Source organism: Sphaerodactylus townsendi, linkage group LG01, assembly GCF_021028975.2.
Source record: "Sphaerodactylus townsendi isolate TG3544 linkage group LG01, MPM_Stown_v2.3, whole genome shotgun sequence".
Lineage (NCBI taxonomy): Eukaryota > Metazoa > Chordata > Lepidosauria > Squamata > Sphaerodactylidae > Sphaerodactylus > Sphaerodactylus townsendi.
Genome location: NC_059425.1, coordinates 177914301 through 177938915, shown reverse-complemented (window position 1 = coordinate 177938915; position 24615 = coordinate 177914301). Strand labels below are relative to the sequence as shown.

The window sequence follows — 24615 nt, the reverse complement described above, 5'->3', positions numbered from 1 at the left end:
GAGAAAGGCGGGGTATAAATCCAAACTCTTCCTCTTCTTGTGCCATGGAAGCTTACTGAGTGATCTTGGGACAGTCAGCTAAACCACCTCACGGTCAGCTAAACTATCTTACAAGGTGGTTGTGACGATTAAATACAAGAGAGGATAACATAAGCCGTTTGGGTTCCCCATCAGGAAGAGAGGCAGTATATAAATGATGTACAATTTTTTTAAAAAATCAATCAATATTGAATAAATAAACCATGCACATACCTTGGATCCTTTTGAACCTCTGGAGCCCTGCGTGTGAGAAAAGATATTGAGAAATTAGTATCATTTATGGTGCCTACTGTGAGATGGACCTCAGAGTCCACCTAGCTGAACTTTTGCTCTTGTGCCAAATAACAGAAAAGCAAGAAGATGGAAAATAGGAGCTGATAACCTTTCCGTTTCTGTCCACAGCAGTTGTCAACCAGAGGTGTATGGCCTATAGAAGTGGTGGCGAACCTTTGGCACTCCAGATGTTATGGACTACAATTCCCATCAGCCCCTTCCAGCATGGCCAATTGGCCATGCTGGAAGGGGCTGATGGGAATTGTAGTCCATAACATCTGGAGTGCCAAAGGTTCGCCACCACAGGCCTATAGGGACATTGGGTCACCCATGACCCTGGGCGCAGGAACTATGGAAAAAACTTGTGCACTCCACTTTTTTGCAGGAACTATAGAAAAAACTTGTGCATTCCACTTTCCTACCTATATGAGAGACCAATGTCTTACTTAGCTTCTCTGGACTCTCCATCTATCTGTCAGGCTTTCACGCTGGCATGTTTAAATGCCTTCCCATCAAATGCCACTTGATGGAGGATATAAACAGATTCCATTCCAGCAGAGACGATGTTTCTTCGGCTGTGACATTCCAGATTCTCTACCCCATTTATTAAGTAATTTTAAACAATCTGCCTACCCACGCTAGTCTTTGAGATGCTATTTAATACGAAAAGGTCATCAATGTCACAACGATGACAAACTAATTAAAAACTCTCTTGAGTGATAAAAACTCTTTTGAGGGACAAAGCCTGAGACGCGGCCGCCATTGCAGGGAGGTGGACGGGCCCCAGTGAAGCCGTCTGCCCTGTTGTGGGCAGACAGGCAGCGTCTGGGCCCGGCGCACGCATGCACAAAGGCTGGGTGGTCTACGCATGCGGGAGGGCTGAGCCTGGATTGGCCGACGTGCTCTCGCGAGTCGTGGGAGAGCACGTCATCGGAGTGGGCCCTGCCTGCCATGTGGTCCAGGGCCCACTCCGAGCCTGGCCAGTGAGCGTTTGGATTTCTTATCCACACTAAATATTGTCTGGTGTTTTATTTCAGTTGATGGGAGTTATGTAACCTGAGCGGGAAGGGCCACACCTCTACCCGCAAAGGCCTGTTCACAATGGATTTGGTAGCTAAATTTTTAGCAGAAATTATGACCCAACTTGCAATCGAATGTGATAAAGTCAACCACTCTTCAACTATCGGTCTCGGAAATGACTTGTTATTGCTTTTTGATGTACCGGTTGAGGTGCTATTTTTAATATGGTTCTTTCCCCAACGTGTTTACTGGATGTCTTTGTACAAATGCCAGTAAAGGTACTCTGATGTCTGACTAGTGATTGTTGCAAGGATACATTTACTTACTTGTAATGCCTGCTTCACAAGAAGATAAAATATGCCAAATCATGGCGCCCCTATATTTGACACTCAGCTCTATTAGGAAAGGGATTGTGGCCAGAAAAACAACAAGAAGAAAGTATTGTAGGCAATGAACAGTATGTGGAAGAATCAAATGCCTTAGGAAACTGGATGGAAACCTAACAGCATCAGTCAAAAGTAAATGAACAAATATCAAAGTGCAGGTTGCCAGGTGGCATGCACCCTTACCTGGAAGTAAATCTCATCAGAAACAGTGGAACTTACTTCTAAGTAAACATGTATAGGATTGCATTATCAGTCAGTCAACAGCACACTTACCTTGTCACCTCGGCCTCCTTTTTCTCCCTATAAAGGACAAGAAGAACAAAAATGAAGACATGAGAAGACAGGAGACAAAATTTAATTCTGAGGCATAAAGAACAACAAGAAGAAGTCATGCTCACCTTCATCCCTTGGTAACCAACAGGGCCGGGGTCACCTTGCTTCCCCTAAAGTAAAGCAATAAGAGCAGCAGTCACAAATAATGCTGAGGTAGTCAACTTCATCATTAAGAAACTAAAGGAAATATCTGCTTTGAATAGAAGGTTGTTTCCTGGCAGTGACGTAGGTATAGATTTTTTTATGGGGGAGTTCGGGGGCAGAGCCACACCCCATTTGCCCCTGGGGGCATGGCCACGCCTCCCCAAGCCCCACCCCCAGCCTCAGTGTTTATAAAAGCAGCTCTCCAAGGCCAGAGACAGCAGTCCCTTCTGCCTTCCGCTCTGGACAGAGCCGTAGCTAGGGAAAATGGAGCCCAGTGCAAAATCTGAGTTTTGCACCCCCCCCATGGGCAGCCGCTGTGATGCTGGAATCCACCCCCAAACAGCATCACTTTCAATGGTGTTTAAACTAGAGAGCCCAGATTCTCCTTTTAAATCCATCTTAAAGGGAGAATCTGGGGGTCCCCAGTTAAAACAGCATTGAAAGTGATGCTGTTTTGGGGTGGATTATCCTCCACCCTGAAACAGCATCACTTTCAATGTTGAAACTGGGGACTTCAGATTCTCCCTTTAAATCCATGCCGAAGGGGGTGGATTTAAAAGGAGAATCTGGGGAAATTTTTTTTGAAGGGGTGCCTGCTGTCAGGGGTGCAATTGTTAAGCTAGCAGCACCAAAATTTCAGGGTATTTTCAGGCGACTCTCTTGATGATACCACCCAGGTTTGGTGAAGTTTGGTTCAGGGGGTCGAAAGTTATGGACCCTCAAAAGTGTAGCCCCCATCTTCTATTAGCTCCTATTGGAAACAATAGGGGATGGGGCACCCCCTTTGGGAGTCCATAACTTTGGACCCCCTGAACCAAACCTTACCAAACCTGGACGGTATTATCAGGAGAGTCTCCCAACAAATCCCTGAAATTATGGTGCTACTAGCCTAAACACTGCACCCCCTGTAGGCCACAAACCAAAAAAACACTTAAAATATTAAAAAAACACAAATGGGGCGGAGCATTGGACGTGTAATGGGGAGGGGGTTTGAACCCGAGAAACCCCCCCCCCTTACCTATGTCCTTGTTTTCTGGGCTTCCAAACTGAAGACAAACAAGGTGTATAACAGGCTATTTGTGGATGGCAGTGGGGGGGGGCATATAAAAGGACCTAGGCTTTTTTTAAAGCAAGGAGGGAAAATTACATTTACTCCACCCTTCGGCAAATTTGATCATGAACACACCCAAAGAACACGGCCTCGTTTATGCTTGGAAAGCGGCAGATTCCAAAATGCAGTCAAAGAAAGGAACTGGAGGGAACGGTGAGTCAGAGGAATCCTGTGTGGTCAAGTGCGGCTCCCTTTCCTTCTTTAAACTTTTGCATGACGAGGTTTTGAAACAAGAGAAACCATTTATAGAGAGAGATGCTATTCAGGAACCTCCCATCTAACTGGAGCTGAAGATTTGTTCCTTACTACCAACACTGTTTACCAGCCCAAAAAACAACTTCATGCCATGCTAGGTCAGGCGGAGAAGGAAACTGGAATGATGGCCAAAGAAATATCTATTTATGAATCCTGCAGGCTGCAGTTCTTGGCCCGTGGTTGTCATACATGCCATTAAGTGTCCTGTATTTAGGGCCTGATGAGTGACTGTGGGGCTTCCCAGGAAAACTGCTCAAGGGCATTAAAAATAAAATTAAGGAAGGCTTAAGGATAAAAGCTCTGTTGAAAAGCCTGAGTCATCACTACAGTCATTCACTGTTTAAACATGCGATTCACAGGATCATGGATTTCTGCAATGGCCAGCTTTGGAACCGGCTATACATGCATTGTATTTCTGCTTTCCTTTACACCACAGGTGTCAAACTCGCGGCCCTTCAGATGTTATGGACTTCAGTTCCCATCATCCCCTGCCAGCATGGGAAGTGTAGTCCATAACATCTGGAGGGCCGCGAGTTTGACACCTATGCTTTACACAATGCTTCTTAAGAATATCACTCCAACCTAAGGTCAGGAGGGCGCCTGCCTCCTCCTGGCATCAAACACGGAGGGGGAAAGAGGTGCTGAGAATGACACCTGGGGCAAAGAGCATGGTTTCCGCTGTGGATGGAGCTTGATCTATGTCCTTCAGCGTAATCGAACCTGTGATATGTTAATGGACCTTTCTTCTGTTTGATCTGTCCTTCAACTCACATAGGTAGATAACTAGGCTGACCTTGCTGGCACCCTGGGGGGAAGAAGGAAATACCAGAGTTGGTGGGGTCAGCCTGGCAAGAGGCATTCTCTGTCCCAGAGGCGTACCGCCTATGGAGACATGGGGCCACCCTGTAGGGTGCCCAGCAGGCTCTTGCCCCCCCCCGCCACTACTGCTGCTGCCGCCCGCTGCCACCCGCTGGCCAGCTGGCCCCCTCACTCACTCTTTACTTTCCCTGCAGGCTCTGAGGCTCGGCTTCAGGGAAGCTGCCGCTCAGGTAGCCTGTCTCTATGACTTTCTTAAAAGGGCAATCTTTGGAGCATTGCCTTTTAAGAAATCATAGAGACAGGCTGCCCAAGTGGCAGCTTCCCTGAAGCCGAGCCTCAGAACCTGTGGGAAAAGAAAAGAGTGAGTGAGAGGTAGAGGCGCTGCGCATGCGACTTGCGAGTAAGTGCTGTGGCGCTTACTCACTAGTTAGCGGGGCTCTGCGGGGGGGGGGCACCAGGAGGGTTTTTGGTCTCCGGGCACCTTTCACACCTCTCTTTCACACATTCTCTGGAAGACTGGGAGGGGGGACCCGAGGGAGCAAAAAGGAGGAATTAATATGAGTGTAGAAGCCAGCTCTTTCAGAACTGGCTTCCTGACTTTGGGTACCTGCTGCCTACTCAATAAAGACTACTGATTCTGCATCTAGAGTCTGCTTATTGATTATTGGTCTGGGACCTTCCACCTAGAATATTTCTAGTGTGTTTAGTAATCCCCGGAAAGATACCCCCCACACTCCATTCTCATCTACTTGCCATAGTGCAGGTGTGTGTATAACATAAAGTCAACTATGAAGGTGCAATTGAGTCTATGAACACCTGTGGGATTTTCAAGACAAGAGATGAGCAGAGGTGGTTTGCCATTGCCTGCCTCTGCATAGGAACCCTGATCTCTCATCCGAGTATTAACCAAGGCTGACCCTGCTCAGCTTCTGAGCTCTGATGAGATCGGGCTACTAAACTGGTTTATTAGGCAACATGTTCACAATTGGGCAACGGCGCTGCTCACCCTTGATCCAGCTCTAAACATACATCACTCGCGCTTCACTACAATCCTCAGCCTAAGACAGAGACATCCATCCCCATTCTCATTAAAAGATCGGCTCAGCCAATGCCAGGGTGCCCAGGTGAACATCTAGACATAAACGTTTGTTTGTGGATCACCCTTGCAGACGTCAATAAATGGCTTTTAGGAAACAGTGAACAACAGCTAGGATGGCCAGCTATAAGGGGTGACCATAACACAGAACTTCTAGCAATTGTCCAAGAGTGGGAATTTCATCGCTATGAAAGTGTCACATATTGTAATATTGTCGCACTGAAAAGAATGGACATTCCCAGGTGCTGTGTTTAAATCAAGTTTGCAAAATGTAAGCAAACATATGAATTGATAAAGGGCAACGGGGGATGGATGGGGGATCAGTTCGCATTTATGCCGTGGCAAATGTTACGTTGCAAAGGTTATTCTGCCACACTTCGGACCTGCACACAGTTAAGCATATGGGACGCTTGGAGGATTAATACCAGAGTATCAGAGATAGGCCAGCTGTCATGGGATCCAAGCCATATTTACATAGTCTCCCCTTCATATTTTCTATGACGCTCCCCATAGCAAATAGGGGTGTTTCCCCACTCACCCTGATCCCCCCTTTGCCGCGCGCTGCTCTCAGCGCGAGGCATCCCAGGCGTGCGCCTGGGCGTCCCCCCTTTGCAAGAGCGCCTGGGATGCCGCGCGCTGAGGGGGCGCGACAGCGGCAGCGTCGGGGCGGCTGCGCTGTCGCCACCCCTGTCATGGGGAGTGCTGGGGGACCCCGCGCAACTCTCCTCAAGTAGCACAGGGCTTAAGGTAAGTGGGGAAAGGCCCTCTGTTTGCAGAATCAGTCCTGAATTGCCTCTCCTAAAAGGAGGGAACCACCATGGCAGTGAGTGGAGAGTGCAAAATAATAATTAAACCCATTTCCCTAAATAAGGGATCCCGTTAACCGACTATTTCCCCGTGCAAAGTCAAACAAATGTTCTTACTTACAGGGTCTCCAGCGTCTCCTTTTTCACCAGGCAGACCCGGCTTCCCTCTTTCTCCCTGGAAACAAAACAACGGTGGACGTTATGATATCCTTTCAATTCTAGGTTATTCAGGTCAGGGCCTCTGCTGCCTACTGACTTTCATGCAGAACAAAGACATTCTGGGATTTGAAAAGAGTGTGGTACCCCTCAAGCCAGCAAAAAAGGTGGCACACCCACATACTTGCCAAGAATTAGAATCAGAAGCGAAATAGGCCCAAAACTGAGCAGTGCAGCTTGACAAAAACAGTGCCCAAAATATGAACGGGGCCACTTGGCATACTACCTGTATTGCTTAATAAACCCTGTTCAAAGGAGAGCCATAATGCTCGCCAGGTTTAATGTTGTGCCTTCTGCCTTGTTACATGGCACATTTAATAAGCAAGAAAAGGCTAAAAGATTGTGCCCATGTAACGATGGCTCAGTTGAATCTCTGGCCCACCAATTACTTCATTGTCTCAGATTCAAGGAAATCAGATCCAAGTATGTGAATCTCACTCCTTTACATTTACCCGATCTCCCTGATTTAATTAGATTACACTACTTGTTGGACAACCCTGATCCTTCTCTCTGTATGATAGTGGCAGACTTTCTCCTGGAAATTACTAAATGCCAGTAGATTTCCTTCGTCCTAACATGTATACCCTGTATTGTATATGCTTTTTAATCTGTTTTTATTATTGTTGTACTGCTGTCTATGCCAATAAAGGCTTGCTCCTTAAACAGTGCCCAATTTCCTTCAATCGCATTTGAATTCTTATAATGCTGCTTCGTTGCATGATATGCCCACTATGAAAATTCTCCATTAAAAGCGCTGTAAGCCAAGGGCCCTTTCCGCACAATCCTTTTAAAGTGTTTTGAGGTAGGAAATAAAACATTTCCTCCATGGAATTCCGCATTGTTTTCCCCCACTTTGGTTTTGAAGACATTTTATTTCCAGCCCCCACACATTTTCAGAGAATCTCCTTTTAAAGGATTCTTCGGTAGAAATGTTTTCAAAATGGCTTCACTTGCTGGGCGATCTATTTGCAGGGTTTTCAACCCTCCCCTGCTCCTTGAACTTCCTGCTCCGCGCCATTTTCTGAAGGCAGTTTTAAGCAATCACCTTTAAAAAGTCAGAAGAATGTATGCACCTTCACAGATACAAACTATCTTTCAGTTCGAGCCATACGAAAAGAGTGCCAAAACAGCGTTTGATCGAATCCAACCGCAGCCCTAGATTAGCTTTGCAGAAATGGCAGTTTGGCTGAAAAACTTACCTCATAACCTGCATCTCCAAGGGGTCCCGGGGGACCTCGGGCAGGCTAGAATAAAACAAACAGGTAGCAGTTAATACTGAGAACTGTGACCCCTACTGATTCCAATTTATTTAGCTCGAATATTATAAAGGTATTTTAAATGAGGAATCAACCGCAATTGTGCTCACCTGGCATTCAAAGGAACAGCACTGTCAACAAAGAAAAAAAAATGGCACAATTAGCGGAAACAGAGGGCAGGTTTCACAGAACAAACATGGAAAGTTACCTCAGGGTTTGCTGCCATCAGGTGAAAGAGGGTGAGAGACACGTCACATATCTTGCATCCACAGATAGCAAACTAGAAAAGTGGTTTCTTGATCTACTTGAACATTAATGTGAGCACCTTGAAACTGCGACAAAACACCTAGCAACACTGCACTGTCAAGATAGGCCCTCAAATGCTGATGAATTTTAAAAAAAGTTGTACTGTTGAGACTAATCTACCTTTTAATGTCATTTCCACCTGAATACAAAAATCTTATTCACACACTGTATTTTTCCCTACACAGTGTGCAAAAATTATGTCAATATGTATAATTATCTACCTTACTATATGTACAATTCAATCACTGCTACTGACTTTCCTCTTATAAACCTTCCACACTGATCTACCAGGGCTTCTGGCAAATGTCTGCCACGAAACGGCCCAAAGTAACCTCGGAATGGCATTGCAATCTCTTCTGCTGGTTGGTGGAACAACCAATATCTGGTGTACCAAGAAGAGAAGAAGACAATGCAGAGAGCAGCAAGCGGGCAGTTAGATAAAACAGTGAAGTCAGCACCTTTTCTTCTGTTAAGAATCCTTAACTGTCCCCAGACTGCTATCCTTAGAGCAATGTCCTCCTCCATCTTGGAAGTTCAACATTTGACTTGTCTATCAGCTGGTGATGTAGTTAGGACCCTATCTCTGTTTCTTCTCTTCACTATCCAGTATATTACTTCCTGAATAAAGCTTTATTTACACTCTAATCAGAGTGCTCCACCCGGGAAAGGGAAAGAAAAGCCGGCAAGTGGAGAGAAGTAGCCACAGAGCAGCCCACCACCCGACCAGGGAGGGCCTGGCCAACATGAGTGGCAGGCCAGGGATTGGCCAGTGCCCAAAACTCACCTCCCTCACTTGTTGTTTCTTCACTTTGTGCCCCTCCTGAGGGCTGGAGAGGGCAGGGAAGTAGCTGGCAGCTGCCATCACAACCCATCAGCAACCCTCTGAATTTTAAAGGTACCTACCAAAAGGTTTTTTTGGGTAGAAGCAGTGGCCGGGGGTGGGGGGCAGACTCATTGGCACCCCCCACGTGATGCCTTAAAATGGTGCTCGCCCCCCCGCCCCCCCAATCTGCTACTGACTAGGACATAAATAGATAATTATACTAGGCTTGCCAGATCCTCCCTTGCCATCAGTGAAGGATGAAGTGGGGAAGGTTACCAGAGCCAGGTTGGCGATGGGGGGTGGAGCCTGGAGAGGACAGTGACCTCAGTGGAGGCATGGGGCCACGGTGTCCACCCTCCAAAGCATCCATTTTTTCCCAGGGGAACTGATCTCTGTCGCCTGGTGATGAGCTGTAATTCTAGTGGCTCCCCAGGTCCCCCCTGGTGGCTCCCGCCTAAGACATAGTCCCAGGCAGAAAGGATTCCCCAGTTGCAAAACAGTGGGAAAAACGTACCTGGTGCTCCACGTTCTCCGTCTGAAATAAATAACAAAAGAAATCAAATGGTGAGGTGGAAATTAACAAGATAGCCTTGAAATCGCATCAGGCAGACAAGAAGCAGAGACGGAAAGACTCACGATCATATCAGTGATGGTGTCGATTGTTTTCTCAAGATCACGCTGAGGTGCGGTAGCTGTAAAGTTCCGCCGGAAAGTGTGGTCTGTGGCGATGATACTCAGCCTGGATTCCTGGGGGAAATTGAGCAGAGAGTCACAACATGATGATGATGATGAAGAAGAAGAAGAAGAGGAGGAGGAGGAGGAGGAGGAGTTTGGATTTATATCCCCCCTTTCTCTCCTGCAGGAGACTCAAAGGGGCTTACAATCTCCTTGCCCTTCCTCCCTCACAACAAACACCCTGCGAGGTAGGTGGGGCTGAGAGAGCTCCGAGAAGCTGTGACTAGCCCAAGGTCACCCAGCTGGCGTGTGTGGGAGTGTACAGGCTAATCTGAATCCCCCAGATAAGCCTCCACAGCTCAGGCGGCAGAGCGGAGAATCAAACCTGGTTCCTCCAGATTAGATACACGAGCTCTTAACCTCCTACGCCACTGCTGCTTAGCTTCTGAGCATTGACAAGCATGTGCTAATCAGGCTGCTAGTGGTGACTGAAACCTTTTTTTAAATTGTCATCACTCTCATGTGTTCTTCTAGATCAGCGGTTCTCAACCTGTGGGACCCCCTTTGGGGGTCGAACGACCCTTTCACAGGGGTCGCCTAAGACCATTGGAAAACACATATCCATGCAGATGCGCCCACATACGAGAAAATACATCCTGCACATCAGATGTTTACATTACGATTCATAACAGTAGCAGAATTACAGTTATGAAGTAGCAACAAAAGTAATTTTATGGTTGGGGGGTCACCACAACATGAGGGACTGTATTAAAGGGTCGCGGCATTAGGAAGGTTGAGAACCACTGTTCTAGAACCAGATCTACAAAAGGTTGTGCTTTATTAGATGACTGCAATACACCGTACTATGGATTGCTGTTGGTAGCAGCAGCTCCAGAATGTGATTTTAGCTCCTGCAAATGATGTACATAGGCAACGGCCACACAGGTCATGGCCACACAGCCCAGAAAACCAGAAACAACCAGATGAACATAGAGTTGCCAACTCAAGGTAGGTCAATTCGTGGAAGGGGAGTGTTTGAAGAGGTGAGAGGGACCTCAGTAGGGTACAATACCATAGAGCAGTGGTGGCGAACCTTTGGCACTCCAGATGTTATGGACTACAATTCCCATCAGCCCCTACCAGCATCGCCAATTGGCCATGCTGGCAGGGGCTGATGGGAATTGTAGTCCATAACATCTGGAGTGCCAAAGGTTCGCCACCACGGCCATAGAGTCCATCCCCCAAAGCAGACATTCTCTCCAGGGGAACTGATCCCTGTAGCCTAGAGAACAGCTGTAATGCTGAGAGACCTCCAGGCACCACAACGGTAGGCAGTAAGGCCATGGGCTCAGGAGCAAAGCATTGGCCTTGCATGCGGAAGGTGCCCAGTTCAATCCCCGGCGTGTCCAGTTGAAAAGGTGGTGGGCCATCTGAAAGACCTCCATACGACAACTGAAAGAGCTGCTCCTACTCTGAGTAGACAATTGTGGCCTTGATAGACCCCCAATGGCGTGACTCAGTGTAGGGCAGTTTCATATGTTTCTAATACTGCTAGATTCTTTTGACGGTATGTTGGCTTAATTCGTAAACATACATTCAAGAAATACAGATTGACTCCTGCGGGCAAAAATTGCTTCCGCATTGCAATAGCTGGTGTTTGTGGCTGCTCCATAGCTCTATGAATAACTTCCCCTGAAGATATTTCAAACTCTGAAACTTAAAACAGCCTGGCAAGCATTTTGTAGCAGGGTGTTCGTCTCTCTCCCTTACAGTCCTTGTATGCACATATTTCTATTAACATATTTATTGTTAATAGAACAATAGAACATATTTCTATTAACATATTTATTGTTAATAGTTAATTTATTGTTAACATATTTATTGTTAATAGTGTAGGGATGGGTGGAGGAAGGGGAAAGTGAGGATGATGTATGAGTCTGAAATTGTGTGCATCGAGGACTGCTGCTGTAAATTTCGTTGTGCGTGCACAATGACAATAAAATGCTTATGCTTATGCTTATTATTTGCACTTGTAGAAGAAGAAGAAGAGTTTGGATTTATATCCCCCCTTTCTCTCCTGCAGGAAACTCAAAGGGGCTCCTTGCCCTTCCCCCCTCACAACAAACACCCTGTGAGGGGAGTGGGGCTGAGAGAGCTCCGAGAAGCTGTGACTAGCCCAAGGTCACCCAGCTGGCGTGTGTGGGAGTGCACAGGCTAATCTGAATTCCCCAGATAAGCCTCCACAGCTCAGGCGGCAGAGCTGAGAATCAAACCCGGTTCCTCCAGATTAGATATACGAGCTCTTAACCTCCTACGCCACTGCTGCACTTGTCCTGTTTGGAACAAGGCGTATCCCACATTTCAATCAGCCTATCAGTCTGGCATCATTGTGTTTCGAGAATCTCAGTGGAGGATCTGCAGAGCCTCAAGCAAGATTACACTTCAAAATTTAGATGGGAGATGTCTTCTCTCAGTTCATAGGACACTAAGTGGAGGACGATCTACTGCATAGGTGTCAAACTCGCAGCCCACGAGTTTGACACCTGTGATCTATTGGATCAGCTAAGTAAACATCCTTTTTCTGCTCTGACTTTGCTTATGGGCAGCAGTCGTTCTAAGGACACCCACGCATCATACCAGATGATTTGGAGAGATGGCAATAGAGAACACTTTGATCCCCAGGTGTTTGGCTTCATTGACAGCATCTTCCAGTCCTCCACAGGGCTCTTTGTAGCCATCCCATGGATGTCCGTCTGTCACCACAACCAGATATTTATTTTCCTTCTGATGTGATCCCCTGGAAACAGTCAAACCAGTCAGTGATAAACAATCAACACTGCCTCTGTTAAGAATCTCACACTCATACACCCAAAACAATTGTGCCGTGGATCCCACCGTCGCTGTTCATTTCTCAAGGTTCCTCAAAGTTGACATGTCCTGTGCAACAACGCAATGTTGCCAATACTACCATGTTTCCCTGAAAATAAGACAGTGTCTTATATTAATTTTTGCTCCCAAAGATGCGCTATGTCTTATTTTCAGGGGATGTCTTATTTTTCTGTGTTCTGTTCGTCGGGCATGCTTCCAAACAAAAACTTTGCTACGTCTTACTTTCGGGGGATGCCTTTTATTTCGCACTTCAGCAAAACCTCTACTACGTCTTATTTTTGGGGGATGTCTTATATTTGGGGAAACAGGGTAGTTCTTTAAAATATGTGGAAACGTGACTGACCACTGTTACCTTGGAATGAATGCTGGCATTCAGGAAGACATGAGCAGAGCAGGCACAGACTCCATCTTGGCAAGGTGAAAGAATTTTAAGCCATCATGCCTTAAAAGCTCCTTTCCCTTCCTCTCCCCACAACAGACACCTTGTGAGGTAGGTGGGGTTGAGAGAATTCTGAAGAACTGTGACTAGCCCAGGGGTAGGGAACCTGCGGCTCTCCAGATGTTCAGGAACTACAATTCCCATCAGCCCCTACCAGCATGGCCAATTGGCCATGCTGACAGAAACTGATAGGGTGCTGAACATCTGGAGAGCTGCAGGTTCTGAACTAACTGGAATCACCCAGCTGGAGTGTAGGAGTATAGAAACAGAACTGAAATAACCCAACATGGACCCCAGTCAGTGGAGTCATAGGAAACCCCCTGCCAGAAGGTTTGTCTTTTGAATTGCTGGCCGTTTCCAAACGGCCAGGATGGGGGAGGTTAGTCAGTACACAATGCCGACCCAACCCCCCTGGAACCGTTCGCATGAATGGTCCCAGAAATTACCGGGAAGATGGCGCTGCGGAGTGCGGTCGCCCGGTCGACCTACCGTCTCTGCAGCCGTCCGGTGCATCGCCAAGGCCTGGGGACACGCCCCTCCTGCCTTGCGCGACCGCTCCGGCGTCGCAGGGCAGGGGTGTGTGTTCCCAGGCCTTGGCGACGCGCCTGATGGCCGCAGAGATGGTAAGTCGACTGGTCACAGGGGGGAGGGATAGCACCTTCGAGCCACCATTTTCCGTAAACCTCGCTCGGGAAGCAAGGTCAGAAAATGGCGGCTTCACACCACTTTCCGGAGGCGCGGGGCGATGATAAGCGAGCAGCTGCGCCCGTGCAAAACAGCTCCTGGAGTGCGGCGTTTTGCGCGCCCCAGGGTGCTGTTTATGGCCCGTGCGGAAAGGGCCGCTGTGTTCGTCCCAAACCAAGAAGGCAGAATGAACCACCAAGGTCCACTTCTAAGCTATTGGAACATATACAGGATGTCCCGCTATGCTGATGATAATTAAGGATGGCACTGACTTATTCTGTGCAGTGCACTTTGAGTCCCAGTGAGACAATTGGACTATAAATAATCCAAATAAATATATGAATAGGCACTTAGGAAGATTTCAGAGTCATCAATCTCTTTTCCTGAGGTAAAGAACAAAATATAGGGCCCTTTCCTTTGAGAAATTAGCCCTAATCCCACACTAACTCTCAGCATGGTAATTCTTGCCCTTCCTTTGAGCCCACGCGGTCCAAAGCCCTGGAAATTAGAGTTAAAAGGAGGAATCCTCCAGTCCACAAAAATCAAATTTAATTTCCCCAGAAGAACTGCTCCATCATTGGTCCTGTCTGCACAGGCAACACAAATGGGTTAAATAAACCTGTTTGCTTGGCAGGTGCAGGGGCCATCTGGGATTGCTGGGATCCCGGCATCAGGATACAGCATGGCTCACACAGGAAATGCTGTGTTTCCCTGAGATCTGCGCATCCGAGAAATTGCATCCAGAAGGGGGAGAAGGAAGCTTTGAAAAGCAAAGCCCTCATCCAGGCCACTAGAAGACCCATCTAAACCCAAATGGTTTACAACATTTGACACATGCACAATTCTGTGCAAGAAATCTGAACAGGGTCTTGCTGCACGGTTGTGGCCAGAAGTCAAATCATCATGTTACTACTACTATTATTATTACTAGTAGTGCCACCACCACTAGTAGTAGTGCTACTACTACATATTATCATTCACTTGGGCCTCATGAGGAGATGATTCTGAATGTTCCTCCCAGTCAGCCAGAAATGTTCTGTTTCAACTGCCTTCAACAGCCAGATTGAAATGTGTTCACTCACTTTTCTCTCCCCCTAGTAACTGCACAAGAAAAGCCCACTCACCCAATAAGGAGCTCTTCAATTCCTCTCTTGATGGCACAGTCCGTGTAGGTCCCTTTCCCAATAGAAATCACAGAAGACACTCGTTTCTTCAGGTCCTCCCGCCCATCAGGCAAACGAGTGAGTCCTTTGATCACCTCAACCACATCACTGTAATGCAGGGCACCAGCGTTCCACACCAGATTTCGGTCACACCGATAATATCTGTAGAAAGAGAAACATTTCCTTAGCTTTGACACCTCTAGTACACTAATATCTTCCACAGTATATAGCCAAAGGCCTCTACTATCTTCTTCAAAAAAGGAAAGAGAGATAAGGTCAATAGGTTCTTGCTTCAGGTGAGAGATCTGCTGCCACCAGGTTAGTCCTTCCTGCTGCCACTCAGCTGGGTAGCAGGAGAAAAATGGGAAGTAAAATGGCAGTGGTGGTAATGGGTGTTTCTACAGGCTTCCTGACACAATCTAGTTACCTATGGCACAATTGGATGCAATGTCATTGCATTGCCAGCAATAGTCTAGCCGTTTAGTCAAAACTCTATGGTTCTGGCCGAATTCTAGAGCATTGCTGGTGGCAACATGGTGAAAACATTTCTGGCAAAACTAGAAGTTGACTCCATTATGCCACCTATGATGTCATTACATTGCCAGCAAAACTCTCCATGGCAGTCACCCACCAGTTGCCCGTCTTGTGCTAGCAACCTCAAAGGAGACCTCAAAGGATCTCAGCAACCTTCTAGTAGTCTTCCAAAGTGTTTGCTGCACAATATCACAGTGACCTGACCAGTGGTGGGATCCAAAAATTTTAGTAACAGGTTCCCATGGTGGTGGGATTCAAACTGTGGTGTAGCGCCAATGGGGCTGGCCCGGGGGGGCTGCTTGAGTGATGGCTGGGCATTCTGGGGCATGGCATTCCTGGGCCGGGGCTGTGGCAGGGCGGCCGCTGCGCCGGTCCTTGGGCGGAAACGAATGCACGCAGGCACAGGCTGCCACACACGCCGGTGCACCTCCTGCTAGACTGCTTCAAGTTCTGCGCACTACTGCTGAGAGGAGGGCGTAACTAAGGCAAAAATCATGTGGCAAAATCACCAATTAGTAACCCTCTCTCGGGACACACAAATAATTAGTAACCTACTCTCGGGAACCTGTGAGAACCTGCTGGATCCCACCTCTGGACCTGATGACAGCAATCACATGATATGAAATCTACATTATTATAGTACTTAAATACTGGACACACGTATTGTTGGTTGCTTTCTTCTTTATGATTGCCAGCTACCTGAATCCCAGATGGGGTGGTAGTGTGTGTGAGTGGCTCTCAGATAGCGTGGGCGTGAGCAGCTGTCGTCACAAATTGGCGGTCTAAGCCGCAAAACATGGAGACCGCAAGCAACCATAGTGGCAGGAGCCTGCTCCAGTTCTATCCCCCATCCTTTGGGGACTGGGGCTGGGATGGTTCCTCCAGAGTGGGTCCCAGGGCAAATGCCCCAGTTGGCCACTGGCTAACCCCAACCTTGGTATCAAAAGAAGAAGAGCTTGGATTTATACCCCACCTTTCTCTCATGTGAGGAGACTCAAGGTGGCTTACAAGCTCCTTTCCCTTCCTCTCCCCATAACAGACACCTTGTGAGGGTAGGTGGGGCTGAGAGAGTTCTGAATGAACTGTGACTAGCCCAAGGTCACCCAGCAGGAATGTAGGTGTACAGAAATACGTCTGGTTCACCAGATAAGCCTCTGCCATTCAAGTGGAGGAGTGGAGAATCAAACCTGGTTCTCCACATTAGAATCCACCTGCTCTTCACCACTACACCACACTGGGTCACCTCTACTATGTTCTGACTTTGAGGCTCATTGCTCTCACATATTACTTTCTGAAAAGGAAGCAATTCAGTCAAACCTTGGCTCCTGTGAAGTGTCTGGCTGTTCATGAAAGTTGTGAGAAACTACATGAGCTCCCATCCTTTGCCAACAAGCACAAGACTGAAACACTCAGAATTCCTGCCTTCCTCCAAGGCCTTTTCTCGCCTTGTCTCTTTCGGTTGTTTGAGCAGGAACCTCCTTCCCATCTGCATTTTTGGCCACTTTAACAGTATCCTTAAACTGCGAATAATATACCTCAGCAGCTACCAAAGCGGATTAGCAAAGACATAAGTAGCAGAGACATAAGGTTGGATCCAGCAGTAATTTTCACTGATGGAAGAGATTCTTGTCAGTGGGACAGGACTTAATCGCTTCTCCCATCCCACACCAGACCAAAATACTCCCCTAAATGGTGCTCTTTTGGAGAAGGGAGAGGCGGTTAAGGAACAGCATGAGAGGATACTTGGTGTCAGCAATGGAAGGTAAAAATTGGCAAAAACTGTCCCACCCTCTCCATTAGTAGCAAACAACCACTAGATCTAACCCATAGCTGGCTGGCTCCGCCTCTTGCGGCAGCCATTTTGGTGCGATGTTAGGCTGACCAGACATCCCGTTTTTGGCGGGACAGTCCCACCTTAAAACAATTTGTCCCGCGTCAGCGGTTTTTCAAAGATCGATTTTGGAAGGCTGCCGCTGCCTTCTGGGCATGAACAGTCGCGGCAGCTCACATGTGACGCCCGGGAGCCGCGGCCTTCTGGGGTGCTCCGGTTTCCCGCCCTGTCACAGGGCAGGAAACGGGAGCGCCCAGAAGGCTGCATGCAGCTACTGCCAGCTTTTATCTTGTGCTGCGTCCGGTTTACAAAAGTGACCATCTGGTCACCTTATGCTATGTCCACCATGCTGTGTTAAAATTCCAAATGTGCCCACAGGCTCAAAAAAAAAAGGTTAGGGACCCCTGGCCAAGGCCTTCCTAGCTGTGAATCTTTGCCCTTTGGGCAAACACAAAAGGAAAGGGGAATAAAGGTTCCTGGCTGTTGTAGAGAATAAGGGTAGAGGAGAAGATGATGAAATGCCTCTCACTAGTGATGGCTGCCCAACGTACAGGCACAAAAACACAACCTAACTTTGCTGCTTTTCCAAGGGACATCCCATGATGACCCACCCATCAGCCATGAGCCATGAGCAGCAGCCAGATCCCAGGCTGAAGACTGTCCTTCACTGCCCGTCGCAATGCTACTGCCAATGCAGTTTGGTTGGGACTGCGAGAGAATCTCAAAGATCTAATGAGAGATTTGACTCAGGAGGAAGAAAGCAGGAATTTGAAACAAAACAAGCTGAAATGTTTGTTGCCTTTTCCTGATGTTCTCAGTATCCCCAGCCATTTGGGAAATTAATATTAGGGCATTTGCTTCCAGTTAAAGCAGAACGCAGGCAGAAGAGAAGGCGGGAATCCCTGGGATGAGAGGATAACTCTTCCACTCTGAGTTAATATACCCTCCAAAACTTTGCATGGGAAAATGGACAAGTTTGCATCAAGGATTACTGCATAAAGCACCTCCCGACACTACTAAATATGGCTGGCAGCACGTTATATTCAATTATTCACCATGGCCCATCTTCCACCAATTTAAAAGGTGTTTGAAAAGGTTGTTTGGACATCAGAAAAATACCACAAGAGTTTGGATTTAAACTCCCCTGTAAGGAGACTCAAAGGGGCCTACAAAGTCTTCCTCTTCCTCTCCCCACAACAGACACCTTGTGAGGCAGGGGGCACTGAGAGAGTTCTGAGAGAACTGTGACTAGCCCGAGGTCACCCAGCAGGCTTCATATGTGGAAACGGGGAAAACAAATGCAGTTCACCAGATAAGAGTCTGCCACTCTGATGGAGGATTGGGGAATCAAACCCAGTTCTCCAGATTAGAGTCCATCTGCTCTCAACCACTGCACCATAACTGCCCCACAATATATTATCAACAGATCAGTGCAGGCCATATGTGAAACATACAACCTGAACAGTGCTTTAGTGTTCTTTCACATCCACTGACACTACAGATGATGCAAACACATACACAGAGATAAGAACATCCTACTATTTGGCCCTATTTGGCAAGAAACAGTGGGTTGTGGATGGGATTGCCTGAAGGCCATTTTTTCTTTGCCGTCAAGTCACAGCTGACATGGAAACTCTGGTAGGGTTTTCAGGTCAAGAGACGTTCAGAAGTTGTTTGACATTACCTGCCCCCATATTACGTCTCTGGCAATTCCTGCATAGCATCTATGCCAGTGGTGGCGAACCTTTGGCACTCCAGATGTTATGGACTACAATTCCCATCAGCCCCTTCCAGCATGGCCAATTGGCCATGCTGGAAGGGGCTGATGGGAATTGTAGTCCATAACATCTGGAGTGCCAAAGGTTCGCCACCATGGATCTATGCCAGGGGTAGGGAACCTGCAGCTCTCCAGATGTTCAGGAACTACAATTCCCATCAGCCTCTGTCAGCATGGCCAATTGGCCATGCTGGTAGGGGCTGATGGGAATTGTAGTTCCTGAACATCTGGAGAGCCGCAGGTTCCCTACCCCTGATCTATGCAAACTCCAGGCCCAGTCCGAAGAAAATTAGTCCTGTGGAGGCAGACAATGGCCCTTTCCCCACTCACCTTTGTCCAAGGGTTGCTGCGCGCAATTCCCGGTGCGCGCCCCGGCTTCCCCACGACCAATTTATGGCAATCTTGCATGGTTTTAGCAGCGAGATGTTCACAGGTGGGTTTTTTCATTGCCTGCGTCCACGGGGCTAATTTTTGTTGGACTGGGCCTAGCGAATGCACAGATGCTACCTGATGATTCTTTTCTTTTTTTACTCCCTGGTTTTAACTCCAGAAATGGCCAAGAAAGTTTTTCTTACCACCATGCCAAAAAAAGTTTCACTTAACAAAATTTCTGCATTCTAAGCTGCTCCAGAAGCACAGGAATTGGGCCAAGAAAAAACGTTGCCAACCCTAGAATCTTTTATCATTCTTACAGAACAATTGGTGCGAGACACACGAGGTATTTTATGTACATTTAGAAGTATGTTTTGGCCATGTGCTGTGGAAACAAGGCAGCGCTGATCTGAATAAATAAATAGTACGACAATATACCCAGTATGTGATATTATCTCTAATTTTGAAATCCACACAATGGGTCAGACAGCAGGGATTTTTGTAGAACCTGAAGCAATCCCCCGGTTTGCAAAAAAAATCTGAAATTTAAAAATTGGGGGATTAATCCCCTCCAGAAGCAAAGTCTGTAGCTTTTAAAAAAAATGAATACCCACTGAGATCTTGAGAGACCACGTTCTGAGATCTCTGTGGCCATTTTGTGGGTTGCTAGGCAACCACAACAATACTGCGGAGACTTCCAAGGTTTGGTCAGTTAAATGCAAAGAGGGAAGAGAGACAGGGCCCCTCAAAAAGTAGAGGGAGGCAAGGAAGCAGGTAAAAGGGAAAGAAAGAGAAAATGAAGGGAACAGAAAAGGTAGTTGGGTGGGTGGGAGAGAAAAAAAGGGAAGGATGCCAGGTAGAAGGAGGAAAACCTACAGATGAGGAGGGGCAAATCAAGGTAGGTAGTTTGGTGGATGGGTGGCAGGGAGAAATGAAGGACAAAGGGAAAGGGGAGGTCTATGGAGACTGCAAGAGGGAAGAAAATAGGAAATAATATGGGAAGTGGGATACAGCCCCCCCCCCCCCCAAATCTCCCACAATCCCTTATGGTTACTTGCTAAACTTCCCACCTGCCTTTTCTGGTTTCATAGCTCTTAAGAGCAGCCAAACACTCTCAAAGTTAGCAGATGGACTTTTGCTCACCACTTATTTCCATACTGGGAAAACATCATCAGCTCCATCATCAGCTTCTAGCTATTGTAAAACACAGAGAGCCCAGGGTTTGTAGAAAGGTACCCAGTTCAGTCCTAAGTGTGTGAATTAAAACACAGTCCACATTCCTTCCCCTTACAGCAACTTCAGGGAACAGAAAACAGCAGAACAAAAATGATATCTTGTGACTTGTAACCATTTAGGGCGGGCTGTTTAGAGAAGCATGCCACCCCACCTGCAGCTTAGAGTCCCGAACACCCCCTACGAAATCTAGGGCACCGACTGGGAAAAATCACACACACATATAAAACAGATATCTATAAATTCAGGCAGCAGACATTGCAACAGATGTTGTGTGAATACCATCAATATTTCTTGAAACAAAAAACCATGACATTCCCAGATTTGGGTGATGTTTCATACATTGGCGCCCAATGCAGCAAATGTGTCGATTACCAAATATTACCTCTCAGTTAATCTATCAATGAAAAGGTTGGTGAAGTCTGTGATCTTGTCGACCAATGCTCCAAATGGCTTTTCCCTTAAGGCAACACTTTCAGAGGTATCCAGGACAAAAAACAAATCCACGGGGCAATCTGTTCAAAATCAAAAAGAGGAAATTTTTTTAATGAATGGTTCTCTTGTCGCAGGATTCCTCCAAAAACTTGTACGGTACCCTGATGAAGCTGAACTCAGTGTCTGGAAGGTAGAACTAAAGAAGGCTGTTCTGTCAGAGATTTGACAAGGAGGAAGGCCAAAGCCTGAATCTTGCCATTGTCATATCTCATAAGGCCGTGGTGGCGAACCTATGGCACTCCAGATGTTATGGACTACAAATCCCATCAGCCCCTGCCAGCATGGGCAATTGGCCATGCTGGCAGGGGCTGATGGGATTTGTAGTCCATAACATCTGGAGTGCCATAGGTTCGCCACCACTGACATAAGGGGCCTCATACAAGCAACAGAAGCGGCCTCCCTTACTGGGGGGTTGTAAAGATAATGATGTCATACACTTTGATCACCCAAGGGTGTAGGATTGCCAAATCTGGGCTGGGAGATCTCTGGAGATTGGGGGGCGGGGCCTGGAGAAGGCAGAGTTTAGGGAGGGACCTCTATTATGACATAGACTCCACCCACCAAAGCGGCCATTTTGATCTCTGGAGACTGCAGATAATTCTGATCTCTGGAGACTGCAGATAATTCCAGGCCCTATCTGCAGGTTGGCAATTCAGCAAAGGTGCTATATTATTACTAAATCTGTGAAAGAAGCCCATTAGAGAGAGCGGTGTTCGCAGGCTGCGATTCTGAGATCTGCCTGGCCGCTTGTTCATTTCTAGCAGGGCTTTGGGCCTTGTTCTCTGCCTCCTCGCACAACGTCACATTTAGCAACATTTCAGGAGATTTTGACACGCAACGAGGACTCTGTTGTTCGAGGAGAAGAGAACAACTCAAAGTCCTACAGGGCAAGTGGAAAAGTAATCCTCTTCATCATGAAAGGAGCTAGCACACATCCCAAAACGCTTATGGAGGAATCTCATTTACGTTCGTTGCATGCCCTGCCCGGATGGTAATTCTGCGTAGAGACACCAGGTCTGTGCCCTTCCCCTCCACACATTTTCAGGACAGAACACACCTATAATCCATATACTATTTAAAAAAATACAGGATACAGTTGGAGCATCTGGAATCTGTATGTAGCGGAGGGTACATGTAGGCAGTGGAGAGCTTCTAGGCCTGTGGTGGTGAACCTTTGGCACTCCAGATGGCCATGCTGGCAGGGGCTGATGGGAATTGTAGTCCATAACATCTGGAGTGCCAAAGGTTCGCCACCACTGTTCTAGGCAGAAGTGCCCTTTGACATATCCGCATACTGGGGCAAGGCCACGAAACCACCCCCAACTCCACTCCATATACAGGACAACAGAACGTCACGCTTTAGTCTAAACACTCTGCCAGAGAACGTTCCTTTTAGACAGGCAGTTTGTGGGCAAGGATTCAGAGGCAAAATGTTGTCACCGGACGCACTTTCCAATATAAACAGCTAAATGTGAGCAATGTCAATGCATGTCTAAGCCTTCTTCTACATGGTTTCTTAGGGTCTAAACGTCAGGGTTACGCTAGAATGGACGCACATCCCCTCGCTGCTTCCTTTGCCTTAATAATGTGGAAAACGGTAACATCTGCATACGGCCAGAACATTTTGAATCCAAGAAGGCAAGTACGTTCGCTCTCTCCGTGACTCATCGCAGACTTAAAGCTATTTGCTAGTGAAATTTCTTCAGAGCGGCACCCCACTTATTCTCAGTCACTGTCCACAAGACTGCTCTGCCTAAAAGGGAAATAAAAGCTAGTTCTTTCAAACTATCCCTACATCAACCTAACAAAGCCCAAAGGTCTTTGAGAACACTGTCAATGCGTTATTGTAGAAACCGCAATGCTTTAAAAGACGTGCAAAGCAGAGAATGCCATCTGACCCTACAAAATCCACATGATGCGGACCGTCTCCTTTCGGGAGCGTGCCTTTGGAAACATTAGGGCGAGCGCCTTGCCCTGTCCAATTTGGATCCTCCGTCACCCCATCCCCAAAAAAGATACTGAAGAGAATCTGGAAGACCCACACGCGAATGCAACCTTACCTTGGAAAGAGTTCCTGGAGATTTCAGTCTGTTGGGCGAGGACCCTTCTCAAGAAAAAGCAGCTCTGTAGCAGGAAAGGCAGGAACAGATAGAATAGCTTCATGGTGCAAAGGCTGGAAGGACCATTCACAGGGAGGAGGGAAAGCAAAGGGCTAAGGTGACCCCCCCGGGCAGCCCTTTGCCTGGCGGGCAATTTGGATGAAGTTTCTTCTCTGTTCCCTGAGTTAGCGAAGAGTGGAGAGGCAGAAGGGAAGAGGCTGAGGAGGAGCTGGAGGCTGAAGCCGTTCGTGCAGAAGGGAGGGAACAGAAACTCCCAGGGTCCAGCTGCAGCTGAACAGCAGCCCCAGGTGGTGACTCACGGAACGGGTCGGCCCCAGCCAAAGCAGCCTCGGCCTGTGCCCAGTTGCGTGTCTATCAACTGGAGAGGGTCTGGGGTCCAAGCGAGAGGCAGCCTCCCGTAGCGCCCAGTGTCCCCTTTCCAGCTTCGAACGGCGCTGTTTGTACACCTTATAGAGTCGCCTCAGCATTCAGAAAGCCGGGGGAAACAATTGTGTCTACATGATTCAGATGCTGTTATTGGCATTCAAGATTGTGCCTGCATTTATGAGCCGTCCATCGCTGGATGAGGTTTCTTGCTCTTATATCGAACATTGGGCAGACGGTAGAATAATTAAAAGGAGCCCCAGTTGATTGACGTTAAGAAGTAATATAAAACAGAGCAGGAAACAAAATTACAAAAATGCACATGTTATAGTTTCACAGTGCCTAAAAACTGACATTATTCCTAACAACGCAAAGGTTTATAACCTTTCTTCTTCCTTTTCTTTCTTCTTTGGCCTTAGATCGGGCTCCCGTGCCTATTTGTGTTTTACACAATCTGGTTGTTTTAATTCATTTATTAATTGCTGCTGAGTTTCAATGGTTTAACTTTTATGTTATATTATTTGCTGTTGGAAACAGCCGTGTTGGGAGCCGCCTCGAGCCCTTCGGGGATGAGGCGGCCTATAAATTTAATAAAAATTTAATAAAATAAATAACGCCCTGTAGGAAACTGGCTATCCTCTCGCACTGATCTGTAGGACATGCAGTTTGTGGGGTTACAAGAAATCGATAGGGACTCGGAAAGGACAAGCGACCTGAAGAGAAACTCCTGCTTTTCATTCCATCTCCTGTTCTCCCCCAACTTTTGGGGAAAATAGAACTCTCATGTTATAAATGAACAGCAGAGGCCTCTTTCTGGGGCCCTTATCATGTAAAAACACCCGGGAACAGAAATTTCAGTTTTTTGTTAATACATTAAATGTATGCAAACCCATACAGAGACAGAAGGCTCATTTTTTTTAAAGCAAGTATATTTTTCTGTGGAACTGAACTGCTGAGGAAGTTCATTAGGATTACATAATGAAATGTAATAATGCATTGTTCCATTTGCCACCTTGCATTAATATGGCAGCTCATCCCCAGGTATGGAAATAAATTAGTGTTTTTTTCATATATGCAACACCCCCCCCCCCCAATTGTCCCATCTCAAGAGTTGCCCCAAGTGAGGGCGAATGGATAGGGCTGCCTAGAATTTAGAA

The 24615-nt window shown here is 47.2% G+C and overlaps 1 protein-coding gene across 1 annotated transcript in view; it reads right to left on the bottom strand.

Moving 5' to 3' along the window:
- Positions 1–23320, bottom strand: part of COL6A1 (collagen type VI alpha 1 chain) — a 73116-nt gene extending 49796 nt beyond the window's left edge. Inside the window, exons 1-12 of the mRNA XM_048500759.1 lie at positions 23036–23320; positions 20866–20995; positions 14695–14895; positions 12196–12355; positions 9520–9630; positions 9398–9418; positions 7865–7885; positions 7698–7742; positions 6404–6457; positions 2117–2161; positions 1992–2018; positions 253–279 (exon numbers count right to left, since the gene is read on the bottom strand). Of these exons, the coding sequence (XP_048356716.1) occupies positions 253–279; positions 1992–2018; positions 2117–2161; positions 6404–6457; positions 7698–7742; positions 7865–7885; positions 9398–9418; positions 9520–9630; positions 12196–12355; positions 14695–14895; positions 20866–20995; positions 23036–23138 (945 nt within the window). The 5' untranslated portion in view covers positions 23139–23320. The remainder of the gene's footprint in view (positions 1–252; positions 280–1991; positions 2019–2116; positions 2162–6403; positions 6458–7697; positions 7743–7864; positions 7886–9397; positions 9419–9519; positions 9631–12195; positions 12356–14694; positions 14896–20865; positions 20996–23035) is intronic.
- Positions 23321–24615: the final 1295 nt, after the last annotated feature.